At 64.9% G+C, this 18,628-nt stretch overlaps 1 protein-coding gene across 2 annotated transcripts in view; it reads left to right on the top strand.

Annotated features, from left to right (window-relative positions):
- The window catches only part of MTA1 (metastasis associated 1), a 37,756-nt gene that overhangs the window by 9,899 nt on the left and 9,229 nt on the right, over window positions 1–18,628 (top strand). For both annotated transcript variants that reach the window (XM_060003801.1, XM_060003802.1), the window contains exons 2-8: window positions 3,916–3,983; window positions 8,473–8,566; window positions 11,701–11,751; window positions 12,149–12,275; window positions 12,395–12,458; window positions 14,794–14,911; window positions 17,937–18,039. In XM_060003801.1, the coding sequence (XP_059859784.1) occupies window positions 3,916–3,983; window positions 8,473–8,566; window positions 11,701–11,751; window positions 12,149–12,275; window positions 12,395–12,458; window positions 14,794–14,911; window positions 17,937–18,039 (625 nt within the window). The remainder of the gene's footprint in view (window positions 1–3,915; window positions 3,984–8,472; window positions 8,567–11,700; window positions 11,752–12,148; window positions 12,276–12,394; window positions 12,459–14,793; window positions 14,912–17,936; window positions 18,040–18,628) is intronic.

Here is an 18,628-nt window from a genome sequence, read left to right as displayed (position 1 = left end):
CACGCAGCAGCTTGAGGGCGTAGCAGTGGTTAAATTTTACTGTGATTTCTTAAATTTGGGGCAGAAATTGGAATTTTTCAGAATGAGAACACTCAGCCACGAGTATCACACGCTGAGTGCCTTTGGAAATTCGTTTCTGCTGCATGGTGATGATGGCTCTTTGTGAACTCATCTCAGCAGTGCATGAAATGGCCCTTCCTGCAGACTTACACTGTGGTACATCCATCTTGGTGATGACTGACGTTGTTTGAATCCCAAACTGCTTTATACGGTTTCTTACCGTCAGATGTTAAAACGAGAAATGGGATCTCCATTCCGACCCAGATTTGCATCGGGCATGTTTTCTGCGTTCAGACCACAGTCCCCGCAGTGTGTTCCGGGCCGCGGTGCGCGTGCGAAGGAGGCTTCTGTGTTTCAGAAGCCACGTAGCTGCCTCGAGGAGCTGCCCACCGTCTGTACTGTGTCGCCTGCTGCAGTTCCGGGTCAGCAAAGCCGTCACACCCATGGCTGACTTTAGTACAACAAAAGGATGTGCGCCAGAGTCAGCAGAGGCAGAAAGGCCAAGGCTTCCAGCTGGCCTGTCCCAGGGCCACAGGTGGTGAGACCACACGCAGCTCGATGTCCAGGCTGTTTATCCAGGTCGGTCACGTAGCCATGACTGACCATCAGCGTGGCTGGCCTTAGTGTCCAGCCCTCCGGAGGTCAGGTTGATCTCTGGCCCACCACAGATCACACTGTCGGCATGGTCTGTGTGGCCCGTGCCCCCAGGTGGGCAAAGGCTCCCATCAGGCAGGACCCTCCAGGGGCTTCGGGGCAACCTCCCAGGAGCAGGTCAGGGGCCACACCTTCCTTTGGATGTGCAGGGTGTGGATGACCCAGGCCTGCTGGGTTCACCCTTCACTGCACAAATGCTGAAAGGGAAAGGTCGAGAGAAATCTCAGAGGGTCCAGTACGAGTGTGCTCAATTAAAATTTCATGCTTGCAGATGGATATCGTTGTTTGGGTACTTTTTATGCAGAAAGACATAGAGGCCGCGTCACAGGTCAGCATTAACAGGGACGTTGCGATGGGTTTTCGTGATCCAGAACGTGAACTTGAGCCCCGATGAAGCAAATTGTCCTCCCCCAAAGCAGAATTCCTTAGTAGGCCAGGATTATCACAAAAAAGTATACTCAATTATTATTGTTTGGATTTTAATTTCATTGGCAGAATGTTTGTGGAAATGTATTACATTAGTACCCAAGTGATGTCTTTGGTTTAGCCTCTTGTTGTGCGAAGCCTGAAGTATTTACTCTCTGGCCCTGTACTGAAAAAGGTTGACGGTCTGTGTTTTGATCCATGATGTCTTATGTTACGATTTATTTAGATTTTGTTGGTTTTTCTCAGTAGCGTTTTGTAGTTTTCAGCATACAGATCTTGGCACAGAGCTTTTGATCTTCAGAGATCTGTAGGTTGTTAACACTTCAGTACTTGTGTGAGCTATTGGAAATGGTACTTTTAATACACTATTTTTGTATCCTATGAGCTTGCTAAACCCTCACTCGTTCGTTTTTCTTTTTTAAGTGAAAGCAGGTTTATGGAGAGGGCAACGCATGCCATAGGCAGAATGCAGTCCATCTCAAGGCACGAGCGGCCCCTCACTCATTAGTTTTAATAGCTTTTTGTAAACTCTGGGAATTTCTCTGTGGACAGTCATGTCCTCTGCATTTAGAGAGTTTTCTCTCTTCCTTTCCAATCTGTACGCCTTTCATGTGTGTGTTTGTTCTCCTCGTGGCACCGACCAGGACCTGTGGGTGAGCAGCAGTGCAGGGGATCGACTCCCGTGCCCTCTTCCGGCTTTCGGGGAGGGCACCGTGTTTTCATCAGTAAACGGGACTTCACTGTAGGTTTTTGGTAAACGCCTGCTAGCAGGCGAGGATGTTCCCCTGAATTCCTAGTTTGCGTCAGAGGTTTTTTGTTTTTTAACAAATTTATTTATTTTTGGCGGCGTTGGGTCTTCGTTGCGGTGCGTGGGCTTCTCATTGCGGTGGCTTCTCTTGTTGCGGAGCACGGGCTCTAGGCGCGCGGGCTTCAGTGGTTGTGGCTCGCGGGCTCTCGAGCGCAGGCTCAGTAGTTGTGGCACATGGGCTTAGTTGCTCCGCGGCATGTGGGATCTTCCCAGACCAGGGCACCCGTGTCCCCTGCGTTGGCAGGCGGGTTCTCAACCACTGCACCACCAGGGAAGCCCCCGTGTCAGAGTTTTTATCAGGCATTGTGTAGGTTTCGTCAGCTCTTCTGCATCTGTTGAGATGGTTTTTCTGCTTCATTCCACTGCTGTGATTTCGACGTGTCCCCAGGTGTGACTCCCAGTGGTCAAGGGGCGTTGTCCCCTTGCTGGGTGGCCAGCTTCCATGTGCAGAGGTCGTGCTGAGAAGCTGTGCTCCAAGTTGGTGAGGGGCGCTGCCCTGTGGTCTCTCGCGGTGTCCGGCCTTCTAAGCCACCGGGGGCTCCCTGCTCTAGTGCTTTCTGGGAGGGTTCGTGTGGACTGTGTTCAGCCTCCCTTCCGTGTTCGGTGCGATTCACCAGCGACGCTGTCTGGGCCGGGGAGGGGCTGGGGCTTCTCCCCTCCCTTCGTTCTCCCTTTGGAAGGCGGTTGCCTCTGCGCTCCGTCCTCTTCGCGGGTGCAGGGGAGGCTCGTGTCTCCTCCCGCTGCTGCTGCCTCTCCCCCTCCTGCCTCTTTCTTTGTTCCCCACCTACCAAAGCACGAGTTACAGGCGGTGAAGCCCAGTCCTCAGAAGCTCAGGGCAGCTGCCGGCAGGTGTGTAAGTGCCGCCCGGGCACAAGACGCACAGTCCCCCGAGCCCCCCGCTGCCCCGTGTCCAGGGCACCTTTCCTGGCGCTGCCGGGACTCTGTCGCTGGACGCAGACCTGCTGTCTGCCTGTCTGCTACCCCCTACCCTCCCGGGGGAGCGTTTGGGTGGTTTCCAGTTCCTGACACGCAGGAGTAATTATTTCAGGTTTAATTTGCTCTTTATCTAGTTTCTTAGAACGAAAGCTTGGATGATTGATTTGAGGCCCTTTATGAAAACTGCTTAGTTGAGATAAAATCTACATGTGATAAAACCCGCCCATCTGGAGTGTGCGGTCCAGCGAGGTGCAGCGTGGCCGCAGTCGCCCTGAAACAAGCTCGTGCCGGCCAGCCCCTCCCGCAGGCCTCTCTTTGTCCAGCCAGCCTCCGGGCACACCCCTCCTGTGATCCCTCCGGGGTCTTCACCTCCGTCCGGGGGCACCTGGGCCGTGTGCACGTGCAGGCCTCAGCGGACTCCAGCCAGGACAGCCTCCCGGTCAGCCGTCCCCTGTGGGGCTGGTCTCGCGGCTGTCCTGGGCTTTCCCGGGTGGACCCCGGGGCCTCCCTGAGCCAGAGCCCCACTCGCCCTTGGGGGCGTTGGGGAAACGGAGAGCACGTGTGGTTTTTCTGTGAGGGGAGCCTGTGCTGACTTGAAGTCTGGGGGACCCGGCAGGGCGGCAGCACCCTCAGGACCCCGCTCCCCTGGGCCCCCGACCTCGTGCTGCCCCGGCGAGCTCCGTTTCTCCTCCACCCGGAAAGCCCCGGCCTCCGTTCAGCTCTTTTGTCTTTGGAGGAGAGGTGGTGGGACGCCGGGGGTTGTGCATGGGGGGATGGCCGGGGCCTGGCAGCCTCCATGCCGACGTGGTCTCTGGGGCCGGCCGTAGCAGTGCCTGTGGCCGTCCTTCCCGCCCTGGCGGTGCCGCTCTTGGGGCCCCCTCCGGGCCGGCTGCAGCCCCCGCGGCCCCCCACACCCCACCTGAGCCTGGCCCCCGCCTGCCGCCGCAGATGCAGCCGGGCCGCGGGCGAGCGGGGGGCCGGCTCCCAGGCTGGCGGACTCGCGAGGCTGACGCGCTCTCGCCCGTTTGCAGACTACGTCTACTTCGAGAACTCCTCCAGCAACCCGTACCTGATCCGGAGGATCGAGGAGCTCAACAAGGTAGCGTGCGGCCCCGTCCCTGCTGGGGGGCGGGGGTGCCCCTCCCCGGAGAGCCCATCCCTGCGGGTCCCTGGTAGGGTGTTAGGAGAGGGTCTGGGTTGGATGGTTCCAGCTGAGGAGTGAAGGAAGCCGCCTGGGCGCCCACAGCCCGAAGGTCCCCTGCCCGTCTCCCTCCTCTCTCGTCCCATGTCTGCCGAGCGTCCTGGGCAGGCGCTTACGAGTGGATTAGGGGGCGGGGCCCTCCTGGGCCTGGTGGGGCGCGGTGGGCGTGGGCTCACAGGTTCAGAATGGCCTCTTTGGTCAGAGGAGTGGGCGCTGTCCCGTGCAGACCCCCAAGCCCGGTGGGGGAAGCCCCCCCACGTCTCCTGCCGCCCTCCTTAGTTGGAGGCGTTGGCGGGGGTACTGGGGGAGAGGGCATCGGTGTGACCCTCCTCTGAGGCCACGGCTGCGGCCACGGCGGTGCCCGGTCAGCAGGGCCCTTAGCTCTGCCGCTTCTCTCTCCCCTGGTTCCTGCAGAAGGGCGGCTGTGGACCCCCGCCCTGGAGCAGCCCCCGTCCCGGAAGCCCTGTTGTCACTCGTGTTGGCTAGGGGCCACCTTGTTGTGCCTCCGTGTGGCCAGCAGGGGAGGGGCTGCTTTCCTGGACCTCAGGCCTTGCGGCGGTGCAGCCGATTCTCAGGACCATGTAGGGTGGGGCGGGAAGGTCAGGGTGCCGGTCTCCCAAGGATCAGACTAGCCGTGGCGGCACCCCGACCCTAAGGCCGTGCCTGCTGGGACCAGGAGATGGGCGGCGTGCCCGTGCCCCGAAGCCTCAGCCCCGGCCTGGGCGTGTCAGTGACCGGGGCTGGGGGCGGTGGCCGGATGTCCCGTGAGGCCACCACACCGCTGGAACCAGTACGCTGGCGGGCGCCTCCCCCAAGCCCTGCTTTCCGCCCACTGGAGCCGTAGGGCGGAGGGTGCAGCCCGTGCCCACTGCTGCGATGGGAGCAGGTGTCTGTCCCGCCCCACCCCGTGCGGATCACTGAAGGCGTGGCTGGGGGCCAGGCCTCTGCGTGGAGTCGTCCTGGCAGGCGGGGCCGTGGCAGCCTGTGGTCGCAGGGTGGCCACGGTGCCCTCACTCTGGCCGCGACACGCCACGTGTGTGAGGGAGAGGCAGTGCCGCCCCGTGAGGGTGGACGCAAGTGTGGGCACCAGGAAGCTCTGCCGGGTGGGGTGGTGGAAAGGGGCGTGGGTCCAAAGCACCGGGGAGCACGGATGTCTGCTGTGGCCCTCGGGGTCCTCGGAGCCCTGCACCCCTGCTGGCCTCCCCTTCCACCCCACGGGGCATGGGGGCTTCGTCCTGGCTGGAGAGATGGGCACAGCCCAGGCGATTGTAGTTCAGGCAGGGGCTGAAAACGGGGTCAGTTTGAGGGCCCTCCCCTGACGGCCCCAGGAAGCTGGGCAGCCTCGTGTGCAGAGAGAGTGGAGACGGAGGGTGCTCTCTGGGGGCAGATCTGAGCCGCTGGCGTCGCGTCCCAGCAAAACGCCTGCTCTCAGCCTGCGACCTGGACGGAGCAGGGAGGACGGCTTCCACCGTGAGATCCATCAAAAGAAACCGAGGAGAGAGCTGATGAGGGCGCAGAGGAAACTGAGGCCAGACGAGCCGGGGGCATCCTCAGAGAGACGTGGCGGCCGCTGTGACTGGGGAGACTCGGGAGTGAGAAGAGGCTCCTGGAAGTCAGTAGCAGAAACTGGGACGAAAACACAGAGAGAAAACTCAGAAAAGTAGAGAGTCCTCCAACGGCCCAACGTCCAGTTAGTAGGAGTCAGAGGAGACGAGGGCCCTGCAAGCAGAGGAGTGGCCTGAGAAAATGCCCCCACCCCAAGGTCCTCCAGAGCCACAGCCCCGTCCAGCCCCCAGGACAGCGGGCGCCCCGGCGGAGGGCACCCTGCGGGCTGCTGACCAGTCCCCATGCCGCCGCCCAGAGCAGCGGGGGGTGGCGCGGGGTCCTGGCGGGGCCCTGGAGCGGACCCTGGAGTGAGCACTGAGGGGTCAGGAGGAAGGGGGGGCATGTAGACTGGGGCAGGGGGTGCGGGGTTGCTCTGCGCTCTGTCTCTTTTCTGTAAATGAAAACAAGTCTAAAATGAGTTTCCTTGGCAAAGCCCAGCTCTTTTGAGCCCCTCGGGGCCCCTCTCCTGGGCCATGCCCGACACCAGTTCCCCCGGCCCTCCCGGGACCTTTCAAAGTAACTGTCGAGTTTTCTTAGAACTTTGATTGGATGTATGTGGCATTTACGTTGTTTTCATGAAGAGTTAAATCTTTACACTGCTGGAGAAAATTGCTGTTGTGAAAGCACGGGAAAAGGCTGGCGGGGGGGTGAGAACGGGGGTGCGTGGAGGGGGGCGCGGAGGGCAGACCCTCGGGACAGGCGTGGGGGGGGCGGCGTGGGGACCAGGCCCCGTGCGGGCCGGCTGGGTGCCAGCTAGGCAGGAGAGGCCCAGAGGGGACCAGAGGACGGGCGGAGGCCTCCCGGGAAGCCTCTTTCGTGGGATTAGAAGCCAGGTTTTAGGGAGGCAGGTTGGACCGTGGGGTGTGGGAGTCTCCGAAAAGTCCAGCAAAGGATGAAAGGCAGACGCCGCTGACCCCAGTGGGACATCTCTCCGCATCCCACGTTGTCCTCCAGCAGGGTCCTCCTGGGGGGCCAAGGACCCCACCTCCGCCTGCTCCCGAGCCGTAGCCACCCCCAGCCTGTGGGAAGTCCCCCTGCCGTCCTGCCCTCGCTCCTGGGCCGCTGAGCCGGCCTCCGTGGAGACAGGAAACGGGCGAGGGTGCCCTGCGGTTGTCCCAGCTTTCCTCCCACAGGCCCTTTGGGACCCCAGCCCGGGGGGAGATGCGGGCAGGTGCAGGAGACACGTGGGGGGTGTGAGGGGCGAGGCAGCAGGGGTCCAGGCAGAGCACCGGAGGGAAGAGCGCTCTGGAGCCCTGGGTCTCCAGGGTCCGGCCCAAGCCAGGCTCGCAGAGCTGAGGCTGTGCGGAGCAAAGCACAACCCCAGGAGGTGCGCGTTCTCGGGGGCCCCTGGGAGGGGCTGCACCTGGTGTGGATCCAGGAGGGGGCATTGCTGCGACTCCACAGGCCCGCTGGGGGCAGCCTCCGTGGCTCAGAGACTCAGACAAAGCCCTGAAGACGCAAGGCCCAGGTGCTCCTGGAGGCCGGGACCGTGGCTGCCGCGGGACGCTCTCGCGTGGTCCTTCTAGACTCTGTCCAGTTGCTTCTGTGGTCCTGACGCGGTGTCAGATCATCTCCATCGTGTTGAAGGCCCCTCGTCGTTCCAAGCTCAGCGGACAGTCTCCAGGACCATTTCTGCGAGGCGCTTTTCGGTCTGGGAATCCCATCTTGCAAAACTCTGGGCACCCTTGAACACTGCAGATGTTTACGGGTCTGACACAGCCGTGCTGACAAGCTGACAAGTCGTGCTTCTAAAAACCCAGTCTCCACATGCCGAAGACGGACGCGTCATCTTCAGGCCCTCACGCTCACTTGTTTTGATACTTGATCTCGGCTTTCCTGGAAGAATTCTGCATGCCCTTTCCATTCCTTCGTGGACTGGAGTGAGGATGGTTTTCATCGGCGTGCGCTCTGCAGTTGTGTGATGAACCTGTAAAGCAGCGGGGCTGATAGCACTTTTAACTTGCGCTCAGTGATGTGAAAAATTCCGAAGGCTTTTTCTTGGGAAAAATTCCTGGTCTAATGGAGTTTAATAACTAAGAGGGAAATACTTTTCATAAAGATGATTCTGTTTGATGTTATAAATGCTGTTGTGCTAAGCCCTACAAAGATGAGAATTGTGGTAAAATCCTTGCGTCGTTATTAAAAATTTGTAAACTCGTTAGTTAAGAAAAAACACGTTCTCGGTATGAGGTTACCACCCCGCGGGCCTCACGGTGTCCTTGCTGCTGCTCGTTCTGTCCGCGTTTGTTGGACGCTTTGCAAGCCCGGGTGCGGGAGCTGCCGGGTGGAGGTCAGTCCTGGCCGCTGCCGCCCATCCTGGTGCCGAGGCCGCCGCTGAGCCCCGCCGCGCCGCCCTGCCCCTTGGAGGCGGGTCCAGGCCTCAGGGCCGCGCCTCTCGGGTGCTGCCCAGGTTTCTGCTCGTGGCGGGTGACGGAGGCCTGCAGTCGTTGTCCTTGATCACACCCCCTCTGGTGCCCGAAAGGAAGGGGCAGCTCCCGAGGCCAAGGCAGAGCTGGCCTTTCTGGTGGCCGGGGTCCACCTGGTGTCCTCAGGCGGCTCGGGATAGGACAGGAGTTGGGGGTGCAGACTCGGTTTAGGTCCGGTGTGCGTCCCCTCCATCAGCCAGCGTTGCCGCTGCCCTCCAGGGCCCTCCCTGGGGCACGGGCTCCGCATGACGAGCCCGTCCCCGGTCACACCTGAGGCCCCGTCTGGGGGACACCCCTGCGGGGAGCCGCAGGCCCGCGGGGGCACGCGTGCCTTAGACCCTGCCTTGCTGTTGCAGACGGCCAACGGGAACGTGGAGGCCAAGGTGGTGTGCTTCTACCGAAGGCGGGACATCTCCAGCACGCTCATCGCCCTGGCCGACAAGCACGCCAGTGAGTTTCCCAGCCCCCCTCTCCAGCCCGCCTGTAGCTGCACCTCAGCCCCCGGGCGGGTGTAGACTGAAGTCCTTGCATGTCCCTGGGGCCTCCTTCCTTCTCTGAGAAGCGACCCTGGCCGCGCTTGTCCTAGGGTGTGGCTGCGCTCATCTACCTGAGGAGTTTCATTGGACTTTGCAGATCCTTGGTTGGACCACTCCTTGGATGGCGCAGGGAGTGCTGGGCCCTGGGCTCCAGGCCCGTGGCGGGGAGGGGCAGGGCCGCGGGCGCTCTTGTCCAGGCCAGGCCTCTGCGCCACGCAGGGTGGCCGCAGGCTGTGCAGCCGACCCTGAGGGAGCAGCCGGTTCTTTGCCGGCCTTGTCTGGCCTCATGGGAGGATGGGATCCCACCTTTGGGTTTTGGCCTCTGTCAGCAGCGTCCCTGTGGCACGCCAGTGGTGGACCCTGAGGCTGTGCCCAGAGGGGACAGAGATGGGATACAGTGCCTCTCAGCCTCCCACCCTAAAGCCTGTGCCCACCACCCCAGCACTCTGGCCTCCCGGTGCCGAGGAAAAGAGGGAAAGAGCCGGGGTCTTGGGGGTGCACAGCTGCGTGGCCCAGTGGAGTGGTCTGTGCAGTCGCTGGCCCTGCAGGTGTCAGCACGCGGGCTCGCGTTCATGCTGTCAGGACGCTGACGGGGGCCTTGGGGGTGGCCCTGGCGGTAGGTGACCTGCGGGTGTCGATGACAGAGGATCTCCTCCCCGTGTCTGCTGCTCAGCCCAGAGCGACTGCAGCCCCTGCCCCTCGGCACACGGCGCGCTGTGTCCACGGGCCCAGGCTCTCCTGCTCTCAGGCCCCCGGGGGGAGCTTGGCCAGGTGTTAGGCCCTGAGACCCGTGGGAGGAGGGGGTCCTGCAGAAGTGTTGGAGCTGGCAGGGTGGGCAGAGGCCCTGCGGTGCCGGCGGGGCTTCTGCGTGCAGGGAAAGCTCCTTGCCGGGGACTTAGAGCCAAGCTGCAGGGAACACGTGTCACGCGCACGGGGTGTGCTGCTCTGAGGAGGCCACCCGCTCCCACCAGCTCACTGCCTCTCAGTGCGGGGCCTCGGCTGTTTTCTCAGGAGCCTGTACTGCCTGCTCCGTCTCGCAGTGGTTTGTGCAGAAACCACGTTTCTCGGGGTTGACTCTCCTGGTGTGCGCATCTGTGAGCTCACTGCAGCTGGGGCGAGGCTGGTCCACCTCGCTGCCCAGGGCCTCGCCCAGCGTCAGGGCATGGGTGTAGGGACACTCTGCGGGCCCTTCTGGCAGGAGGGGTAGAGACCCAGGGGAGCCCACTGCATGGTCAGATTAGCTACTCGAGTTTCTTCTGGGCCCGGGGGCCTGAGGGACAAGCTTCCGCCCTGCCCCTACCAGGACGTCCAGCCCCTGGTGCAGCACAGATGCCCTGGGGCCACACAGGCCTCCCCGGAACGGTAGAGCCCTTGCTGGGGTCTCCAGGCCACATTTTGCTCCGCCACGGCCCTGTCTCGAGGTGTGTGGCCCCCTCCCACAGAGCTGTCCTGAGACCAAGGCCTTGCCCGAGGGGACAGTGGGCACAGGTGACAGGTCCTCCCTGCAACCCCCCAGAACCAGCTGCAGGGGCTCGGGAGAGCCAGTAGGGTGTGTGAGCTGAGCTGGCGTAGGGTGGGAGCCCAGAGCCTGCCTGGGCCTTGTGGGGAAGGCCCCCCAGCTCTGAGCCCAGGGCCCGGGCACCCTGGATCCCAGAGGGAGGGGCTTTTGTGCCAGGGGCCATGTGCCCTGGGTTCCTAGAGGCCAAGCGCCACAGCCCACGCTCGTTTGAGGGTCCGCTGGGGACAGGGTCTGGGGGCTGTGGGGAGGCTCTCTCCTGGTCTCCCGGGGGCTGGAGGTTGGCCTGGCCCAAACCCTGGCCACCCCTGAGGCCTTAAGCGTGGCCCTGGGGTGTGCGTTGCTGGGTCCCTCCTCACCGTTGCTGATGGCAGGGAGCCCTGGTGGGCTGGGGGTCTCAGAGCCACTGTGAGCTAGTTTCAGGACAGGGAGGGGTGGTGCCTGCAGACCCAGAATGGATGCCCAAGGGCCTGTCGCGGGCAGGGGCCAGGGTGGCTGCCCCCGGCCCGGTCCCTAGCCATGCTGCGGGGCCAGCGGGGCCGTCACCGGACAGGCGTGAGCAGGATAAGGTGTGGGGGTGGTGGGCCGGCTTCCGGGTGCTTGTGACGTCCCCGGGAGTGGGCAGGGAGGTGCCGAGGCCAGGCTCCCATCGCCCACGGCCCGGGCAGACTGGCCCTGCCCCTCTTCCCCCAGCGCCCCCGCCCCTAGCCTTGACCTCCGTCTGAGCTGCTGCAACCAGGGTTTTTTTGGGGGGGCGGGGGGCGTGTCCCCTGCCCAGGGGCACCAGGACTCCTTGCAGCCACCACAGGAGGGCAGCAGAGGGCCAGGGGCCTTGTGGTGGCCCAGAGCCTGGGGGGGCTGGGCTCCACGCCCCTCCCTACCTTTGGGTCTTGGGGCAGAGGATGGGTTTCGCCATGCGTCTGGCTTCCCCCACCCCACTGTGCACGACCCCAGACCGCCAGTGTGTGTTTGGGGGCACTCCAGCCCCAGGGCTGCATGTGCTGGGGTCCACATCGTGGAGACCTTCCACAGCCCCACCGCATGCCAGTTTCGAGTTTCAGGCTTTCCCTGTGCCCATCGATGGCCCAGCCCTGGAGGTGTGGCCGAGGCCCCCCGGATCACCATCCGCAGGCAGGAAGCACGCGTTGCTGACCGGCCTTGGGACACGTCCCCCGCCCCCGCCCCCCCACGCTGTGGCTCGGCCGTGTCCCCCGCCCCGTCCTTGCTTCTCCCGACTTCGTAGGGGCAGGTGTGTTCTGTGTGCAGGTAGCAGGGCCTCGCTGCCCAGGCTTGTCTGGGGCTCTGCTTGGAGAGTCTTGGGCAGCGTGGGCGTGGGGTTGGCAGGAGCTGAGGTCAGCTAGTAGGGATGTCCAGAGGCTCAGGTGTTCTCTGTCTTTGGCTGGGTGGTCCGCGGCCCCCTTGTCCACCCTGCTTCCTGGCCTCACAGCCCTCAGTCCAGGCCGGGCAGGGAGTGAGTAGCGCGGCACGCTGTCGCTGACCCGCCATCTGGGTGCTGTCTGTCTGTTACACAGCCCTGTCGGTCTGCTATAAAACCGGATCGGGGGCCGACAACGGCGAGGAAGGTAAGAGCCGCCCCTGCGGGAGGGTCCTGAGGTCTGTGCGCCGGGCTGCCCGTGTGCCCGCGCCTGTGTGCCCTGCTGTGAGGCAGGCCTGAGGGGTTCCTGGCGCAGGGAGGGCTGCGGGGCATGGTGGGTCCTGCCCCCCTGTCCTGGACGTGCAGCAGCTGCTGTCTCGCTTTCCCTTCTTTCTCTGACGTGCTGCTTCCCAGGCCAGCACAGGACATTGTCCTCCTTCCTGCTCAGATGCCCGGGGCTTCTGGGGTGCGCTGCGGGGACCTACACTGCCACCTGCCCCGGGTCCAGCGTGGGGAGGGGCCTGTGCAGCCAGCGTGTGGGCCTTTGTCCAGCCGCCTGAGCGTGTGTCTCTGGGACCAGCTCACAGGAGCTCTGTGTCCTTCAGGTGAAACAGAGGAGGAAATGGAGAACCCAGAAATGGCAGACCTGCCCGAGAAGCTCAAGCACCAGCTGAGGCATCGAGAGCTCTTCCTCTCCAGACAGCTGGAGTCACTGCCCGCCACCCACATCAGGTACCCGGGGGCCGGGGGCGGGCCCGAGGGAGTCCCGCCACCCACGTCAGGTGCCCGGGGGCCAGGGGCGGGCCGAGGGAGTCTGCCCTGCTCCCCTGACGCGCGCCCTTATCTTGCAGAGGGAAGTGCAGCGTCACTTTGCTCAACGAGACTGAGTCCCTCAAGTCCTACCTGGAACGGGAGGTGAGACCCGGCCGTGGGCTGGGGCTTGCGGGGGGGCAGAGGCGGATCCTGGCTCCGCTGGTCTGGTCTGGGTGGGCGTTGCTGCTCCCACCTCACGCTGGGCTCAGGCCCTTCCCCGCCCGTGGCGCCCTGAGGCCAGGCGCCGTCACGGCCCTTCCCGGTGTCCCGTGCAGTCCCCACTCCTCGCACCTCCAGAGTGAGGGCCCAAAGTGGGCGTGACGGCTCCCGGGGGTCTGCTCTCCCCACCACCCCCGCCCCCCAGGAGGGGCACGACTCGTCCTGGAGGGGACGATGGGACCCGTGCTGGCCGCCGTGGTCGCCGTCAGGCTTCCCCAGCGGGCGTGTGGCCCTACTGCAGTCCAGGCCACCGTCTCCAGTCTTCGCTGGGTTGACCCACGACTGTGTTGGCCAGGCAGCCAGAGGGTTTCTGAGCTTAGGAAACCGAAACCGTAGTGCTGCCAGGGTCTGGGGCCAGGGCACCGACCTCCTCAACCCAGACCAGGGTGGGAGGGGAGCCACGGCAGCCGGTGCCTGGGCCTTGCTGTGACCCCCGAGCTGCTCGCCCTGAGCCCGCGGTGACACCCAGGGCGGGTGCGTGCTGCCCGCCCAGCGCCCCTCCCCCGAGGCGGAACGACCGAAAACGTCCCCAGAGGGTGCACGCGTGAGTCCTGGGAGCAGCGAGAAGCGTGTTTGGGGACGATGGCAGGCCAGCGGGGTCAGGAGCGGCGCGGGCACGGGTGTTACCTAGTGGGACAGGTCGCAGTGTAAGGGAGCTCCTGGGGCCAGGCGAGGAGTGGTTGTGGGTCCGGGGTCCCCTCCCTGCGTGTCCCCACGCACTGCGGGCTCCCCTGGGACCTGCGTGCGGCCACCCCGCAGCTCCTAGCAGGAGTGTCATCGTCTGTGGGCGACGCTTGTTCTCAGCCACAGTTCCCTCTCCCCGAGGCAGGGCCCGGCTCTTCCCGGGGGCCCAGAGGGGCAAGGTGGACGGGGGGTCGGACCGTGGACCATGGTGACAGCAGTCCAGCGAGGGAGGGCAAGCCCGGTGCCGTGGCGTCACCGAGGCCTGACTCCATCAGGCGTTGGAGCACCACCAGGAGGACGCTGCCTGGAGTCGGCGCTGAAGAGCCCCCAGGGCAGCCCGGGCTCCAGGGAGCCGCCGCGTGCCTGCCCACGGGACAGAGCAGGGGCCGTGGCCCCCAGGCGTGCGTCCACTGGGGGCTGTTGTCTGCAGTTTAGAAAGACCCCTGAGTGACAGCCACACAGAGGTGGTGACGCGGAGGGACGGCCGTGAGCAAAACGGCGGCTGTGAACCACTTGGTGTCCGGCAGTGGCGAGCGCGTGGGCCCCGTTCGGGGACCTGTGTGTGTCCTGGGCGCACGCCTCGTGGTTTCTGCTGCTCTCGCTCACCTGTCTAGGGGTGGGTGGCTCTTAGCCTGAGACGGCAGGCAGCCCACTGGGACGGCCTCCCCTCCCGGTCTGGGCGGCCCCGGGCAAGAATCGACTGACTGCGCCCAGGCCCGCCATCCTGCTCGGGCCTCAGGGAGTCGGTCCTCGGCTGCGGGTGCAGCCGCAGCCTGCACGGACCCGCACCCAGAGGAGCCCTTGGCGCCGACGCAGGAGCTGGCCGCCGCCGGGGAGCAGAGGCCGCGAGAAGCAACCACAAGGGACCAAGAAAGGCGGCACGGGGACACGGGGCCAGGTAGCAGTCCTGGCACGGGGTGCCGCGACCCTCGGCGTACACGGGGAGACCCCCGGGGAAGCCCAGGGTCGGCAGGCTGGTTTCTGCAGAGCAGCCCAAGCCAGCTAAACGCAGCTTCTGAGAAGCAGCTTCGGCACGTGGAGTGCCAGGCAGCGAAGGGCCAGGAGGGCCGGACTGTGCCAGTTCCAGCCGGAACAGCCTGGGCGCAGGCGTGTGGGGTGAAGACAGGCTCCGAGGCTGAGGGCCGCAGGCTGCTGCTCCGCTGACAGCTCTGGGCACCGAGTCCAGAACATTCTGTAACGTAACCCCCTTTGTGTACATCTCCTGTGACAACTGCACGAAAACGGCACTATCTTCTCAAAGGACGTGCCCAGAATCTGTCAGCTTCGTTCCCAGATGCCTTCGGATTTTTGTTGCTGTGAAATGCTCTCATAAACTCAGTTTTCAAACTGTTGCTGTGGTGGGCACGTGGCAGTGTGGGGAACTGGCGCCACAGCTGCCTCCCCTGCGCTCTCAAGCCTGCTGACCCGTCAGCTCTCTGTGTCTCCCCGACGGTCGCCCCTCCCGTCTGCTGACCTCCCACGAGCGTGGCCGAGGGTGCTGTGTATTGACGCCGCCCCGTGTGCTGTTTTCCAGGACTTCTTCTTCTACTCTCTCGTCTATGACCCCCAGCAGAAGACCCTCCTGGCTGACAAGGGGGAGATCCGTGTCGGGAACCGGTACCAGGCGGACATCACCGACCTGCTGAAAGAAGGTAGGGTGGGCCGGGGGGCTGGCGGGGAGGGCGGGGGCCTCTGGGTGTTGGGATGGGGCGGCAAGCCCCAGGACCCCCAGCAGGAGGGGTCGTCGGACCCTCTCTGGCACCTGCAGATTTTGTTTCCTTTCGTCAGTTGTTTTCATAACCTTTTCGAAGCCCTTTTTCTCTCCCAAAAACTCGTTTGAATGGATCTGCCTGTTTCACTGACTTCTGGCGGGTGGTGCCGTCCGCGAGGCTGAAGTGCACGGGGACGCGGTGGCAGCTCCCCTGCCCTTCAGTCCTCAGCAGCCCGGGGGTCGTGGGCGGGCTTGACTCCCAGCTTCTCAGCCCGTTCTGTCCCCGACCAAGCTGCCCAGGCAGGAACGTGGACCCGCGGTGACCAGCAAGGCCGGTGCTGTCTGGCTTGGGGCGCCGTTTGGCGGGCTTCCTTCTGGGGCCATGTGGTTGAGCCCGGGTCACTTGGGTGGTGGCCACATTCAGGCAGCTCAGGTTGACCGGGAGCGCGGCGGGGTCCGGGCCTCGTGGTACCCGCCACCTCCCCTCCCCCACTTCCTTCCTGCGCGGCCGCATAGTTGCTGTGCGGCAGGCCCGACGGCTGACCTGCGCGCTTGCTTGCCCAGGATGGCGCTCTCTTCGGAGCCTGTGCTCCTGCGGAGTGGTCCCCTGTGTGCAGGGTCATCCCCGCGTGGCGCCCAGGTGTCCCTCAGGAGCGCGGTGTCCTCCTGGCGAGCGTCCCCAGCACCTGTGGGGCTGCGGGTTGGGCTCGGCTCCCCTGTGGTCTGTGCCTCGGTTTCCCCTGTGCTGTGGAAATGCCGGACGTCCCCTCTTTCCGTGGCTGCTGCTCCTTTCGGGGGCGCAACCCCTGATCCCCAGAAGCTGGTCCGCTTGACCTAAACATCCGCTCTCGGCCTGTGTGCGTGTTTCCTGCTGCACACGCGCACGAGCGCACACGCGCGCCACACCTCCCACGCGTGTGCATCTTACACACACACACACACACACACACACTTGCCTCCCCCGTTGGTTGGTCTTGGTCTCTGTCTCTGTCTTATGGGGGTTCCTGCCGCCGGTCGGATGTGAGAAGGAGGGCTAACGGGAAGCACCTGGTGGGGGCGGTTCCCTTTGTTCGTGGGTGTCCGGCTCCGTCCCAGGTGGGGTGAGGCTGCCCTTCCCACCAGCCCTGGCGCTCTGCCCTGTGGTCCTGCCCTGGGGCCACTCGCGTCACTTGTGGGGGCCCCCGCACTTGCGCAGGGTCAGATGCGCTGGCCCAGCTGGTCTCCTGGTGCAGCCCGTCCTCCTGCTGGGGGGGTGCGCCTGGCACCCGGGCCCCGCTCCAGGGATGGGCATCCTCCAGTGGCCCCGTGGGGCCTCCTGGTCTACACCATCCCAGCCAGCCTGGCTGAGGATAAAGGGCCACATCCAGTGGGAAACAGCGGCGGCCACAGGAGAACACTGAGTGGCTGGAACGTCCGAGGACCTTGCTTTCTGGCCAGCCCTGGGTGCTTGGCGGGAGGACGCGTCTCTGGTCTCAGGGTGCCCCGGGGAAGCCCTGCCTGCAGCCCCAGGGCCAGGGGCGGCATCCCTACAGCCCTTCCTCCTCCCGACCCCTGGGCTGCTGGGGCGAGGTGGGGTCGGCCTAGGCCTCAGTTCCCTGTTCTCCTCCTGGAGCCTGGACCCTTCCCAGCGGGTGAAGCTGTGCCCCTGCCTTGGGCGCGTGAGGCGTCTGCAGGTGCACCAGCGGGCGTGGGCGCCAGCTGGGGCCACAGCTAGCTGTGCCCGTGGCTCTGGGCTCAGTTGCCCGGCAGTCGCTGGGGGCTGGTCGCGGCCTGCAGACCTTGGATCCAGGAGTGGGGGCCCTGCCTTCCTTGGTACCCACTGTCCCTGGGGAGGGCTCTCCGTGCCGAGTCACCACCAGGAAGGAGCCTACCCACGACACCGGGAAAATCCCACCTGTGTTCGTCCTACAGATGCAGCCCCCAGGACCCCGACCCCTCAGATCTCTTCGTTCCCACCCCCGGGTCGGTCTGCAGTGCAGGGCTTCTCTCCTGTGAGCCTCTGGCCCGGCGCTGTCCCCTGGGGCCTAGCAGGGCCTGACCTTCCCCAGGGCGAGGGAGCACGTATTTCCTTGGTGACTTCCAGCCGTGCCCGGCCCTGCATGACCGCGCTCGCACAGGGCTCCCGCGGGCTTGCTGAGTGCCGTCAGGGGTCCTGCCCTGGGTCTGGAAGTTGGTCGCCCCAGAGAGCGACAGAGGCTGAGAGGGTCTGCAGACGTGCAGGCGGAGCGCCTGAGCTGAGCGGGGTTGTGACCTCGGGGCGGGCGTTCTCTGGACCCTCGTGCTGGCCTCGTCTGCCCCTTGCAGCCTGGAGCACGTGGCAGGTGGCGCTTGGCATGGGCAGCTGCCCAGGAGAGAAACCCTCCTGGCTGGGCCCTGAGCCCCATGCCCACCGCATACAGGGTGAGGAGTGGGGCTCCCGCCTGCAGAGGGAAGAGGCCCCAAGACGGAGGCTTTTGACGCCGAGGGCGCCCTTGGGTGGCAGGCGTGGGTCCGCACTGAGTTGACATCAGTGTCCTCGTTGTGGCAGGGCTGCCGCTGGGGGCTGGGCGCAGCCGCACCCCACCCCGCAGAGCCTCAGAGGAAAGAGTTGATTGGTCAGGTCCGAGCCGCTGCACCCCTCTGTCCAGCTGGCTGTGCTCCCTGGGCCCTCCCGACGGCACCTCTTCAAGCTCCTCCACGGGGGCCACGGGCTGCCAGCCCCAGGCGCCCACTGTTTCCAGAGGTGAAGGCCATCGTGTGTTGAGCGCGCCCTGGAGCTCTGGGCCCGACCGCCCCGTGCGTGCACGTGCCTGCTCGCGTGTGTGTGCGCACGCGCGCCGCCGCCTCGTCCCTGGGCTCACTCGCCCTCCCAGCCCGCTCCCCGCCTCAGCGGCCTGGTACCTCGTCCAACCCTGGGCTCCAAGCGGAGCTGCGGGGGTCTTCTCACGGCCTCGGTGTTCTCACCGCGCAGTGTTTCGTCCTCCTAGGCGAGGAGGACGGCCGAGACCAGGCCAAGCTGGAGACCAAGGTGTGGGAGGTTCACAACCCGCTGGTGGACAAGCAGATCGACCAGTTCCTGGTGGTGGCCCGGTGAGTGCTGGGCTGGGGCGGCCACGTCCTGCCTGACCCCCGGGCGCAAGCCGGCACGGGGCCTGAGCCACTGCCCCGCCCCTGCGGTGGGCGTTGGGTGCCTGTCCTACAGGGCGTCCCCCAGTGAAGGGCCTGGGAGGTTAGAGGGTCCGGGGCCCTGCTCTGTTGAGACCCCCTCGTGGCTCCTAGGGAGGCCTGCAGGGTGGGGCCTGGCCCTTCCCTAAAGGTGGAGCCGGCTCTGGGGGGCTGCTGGGTCCCTGGGTCCAGGAGGCAGCCCGACCTGTGGACCTCAGGGGCCGCCCGCCAGCCGAGGCCACGTAAGCCGGCCGCAGATGGGGGCTCTTTCCCCGGACGGTAGGGCTTGCTCGTCCGGCTCCAGGACTGGGCACATGTGGCCTGGAGGCGCAGGGCCTCCTGGGCACAAAGGGGCAGCCCTCCGAGGAGCAGCTTCTGCCCAGGCCGGCCCCCCAGGGGTCCCTGGGCTGGGACAGCAGGAGGGGAGCTCCTGTGAGCACACGGGGGCCACACGCCCAGAAGGCGCCTGGGCCGGGTGCCGTCGGAAACAGCGTAGGAATGGGGTCCTGAGCCT

This window comes from Delphinus delphis, chromosome 2, assembly GCF_949987515.2.
Source record: "Delphinus delphis chromosome 2, mDelDel1.2, whole genome shotgun sequence".
Taxonomy (NCBI): Eukaryota; Metazoa; Chordata; class Mammalia; order Artiodactyla; family Delphinidae; genus Delphinus; species Delphinus delphis.
Note: the sequence above shows the minus strand (reverse complement) of the source record. Positions and strands in the feature narration are given on the sequence as shown.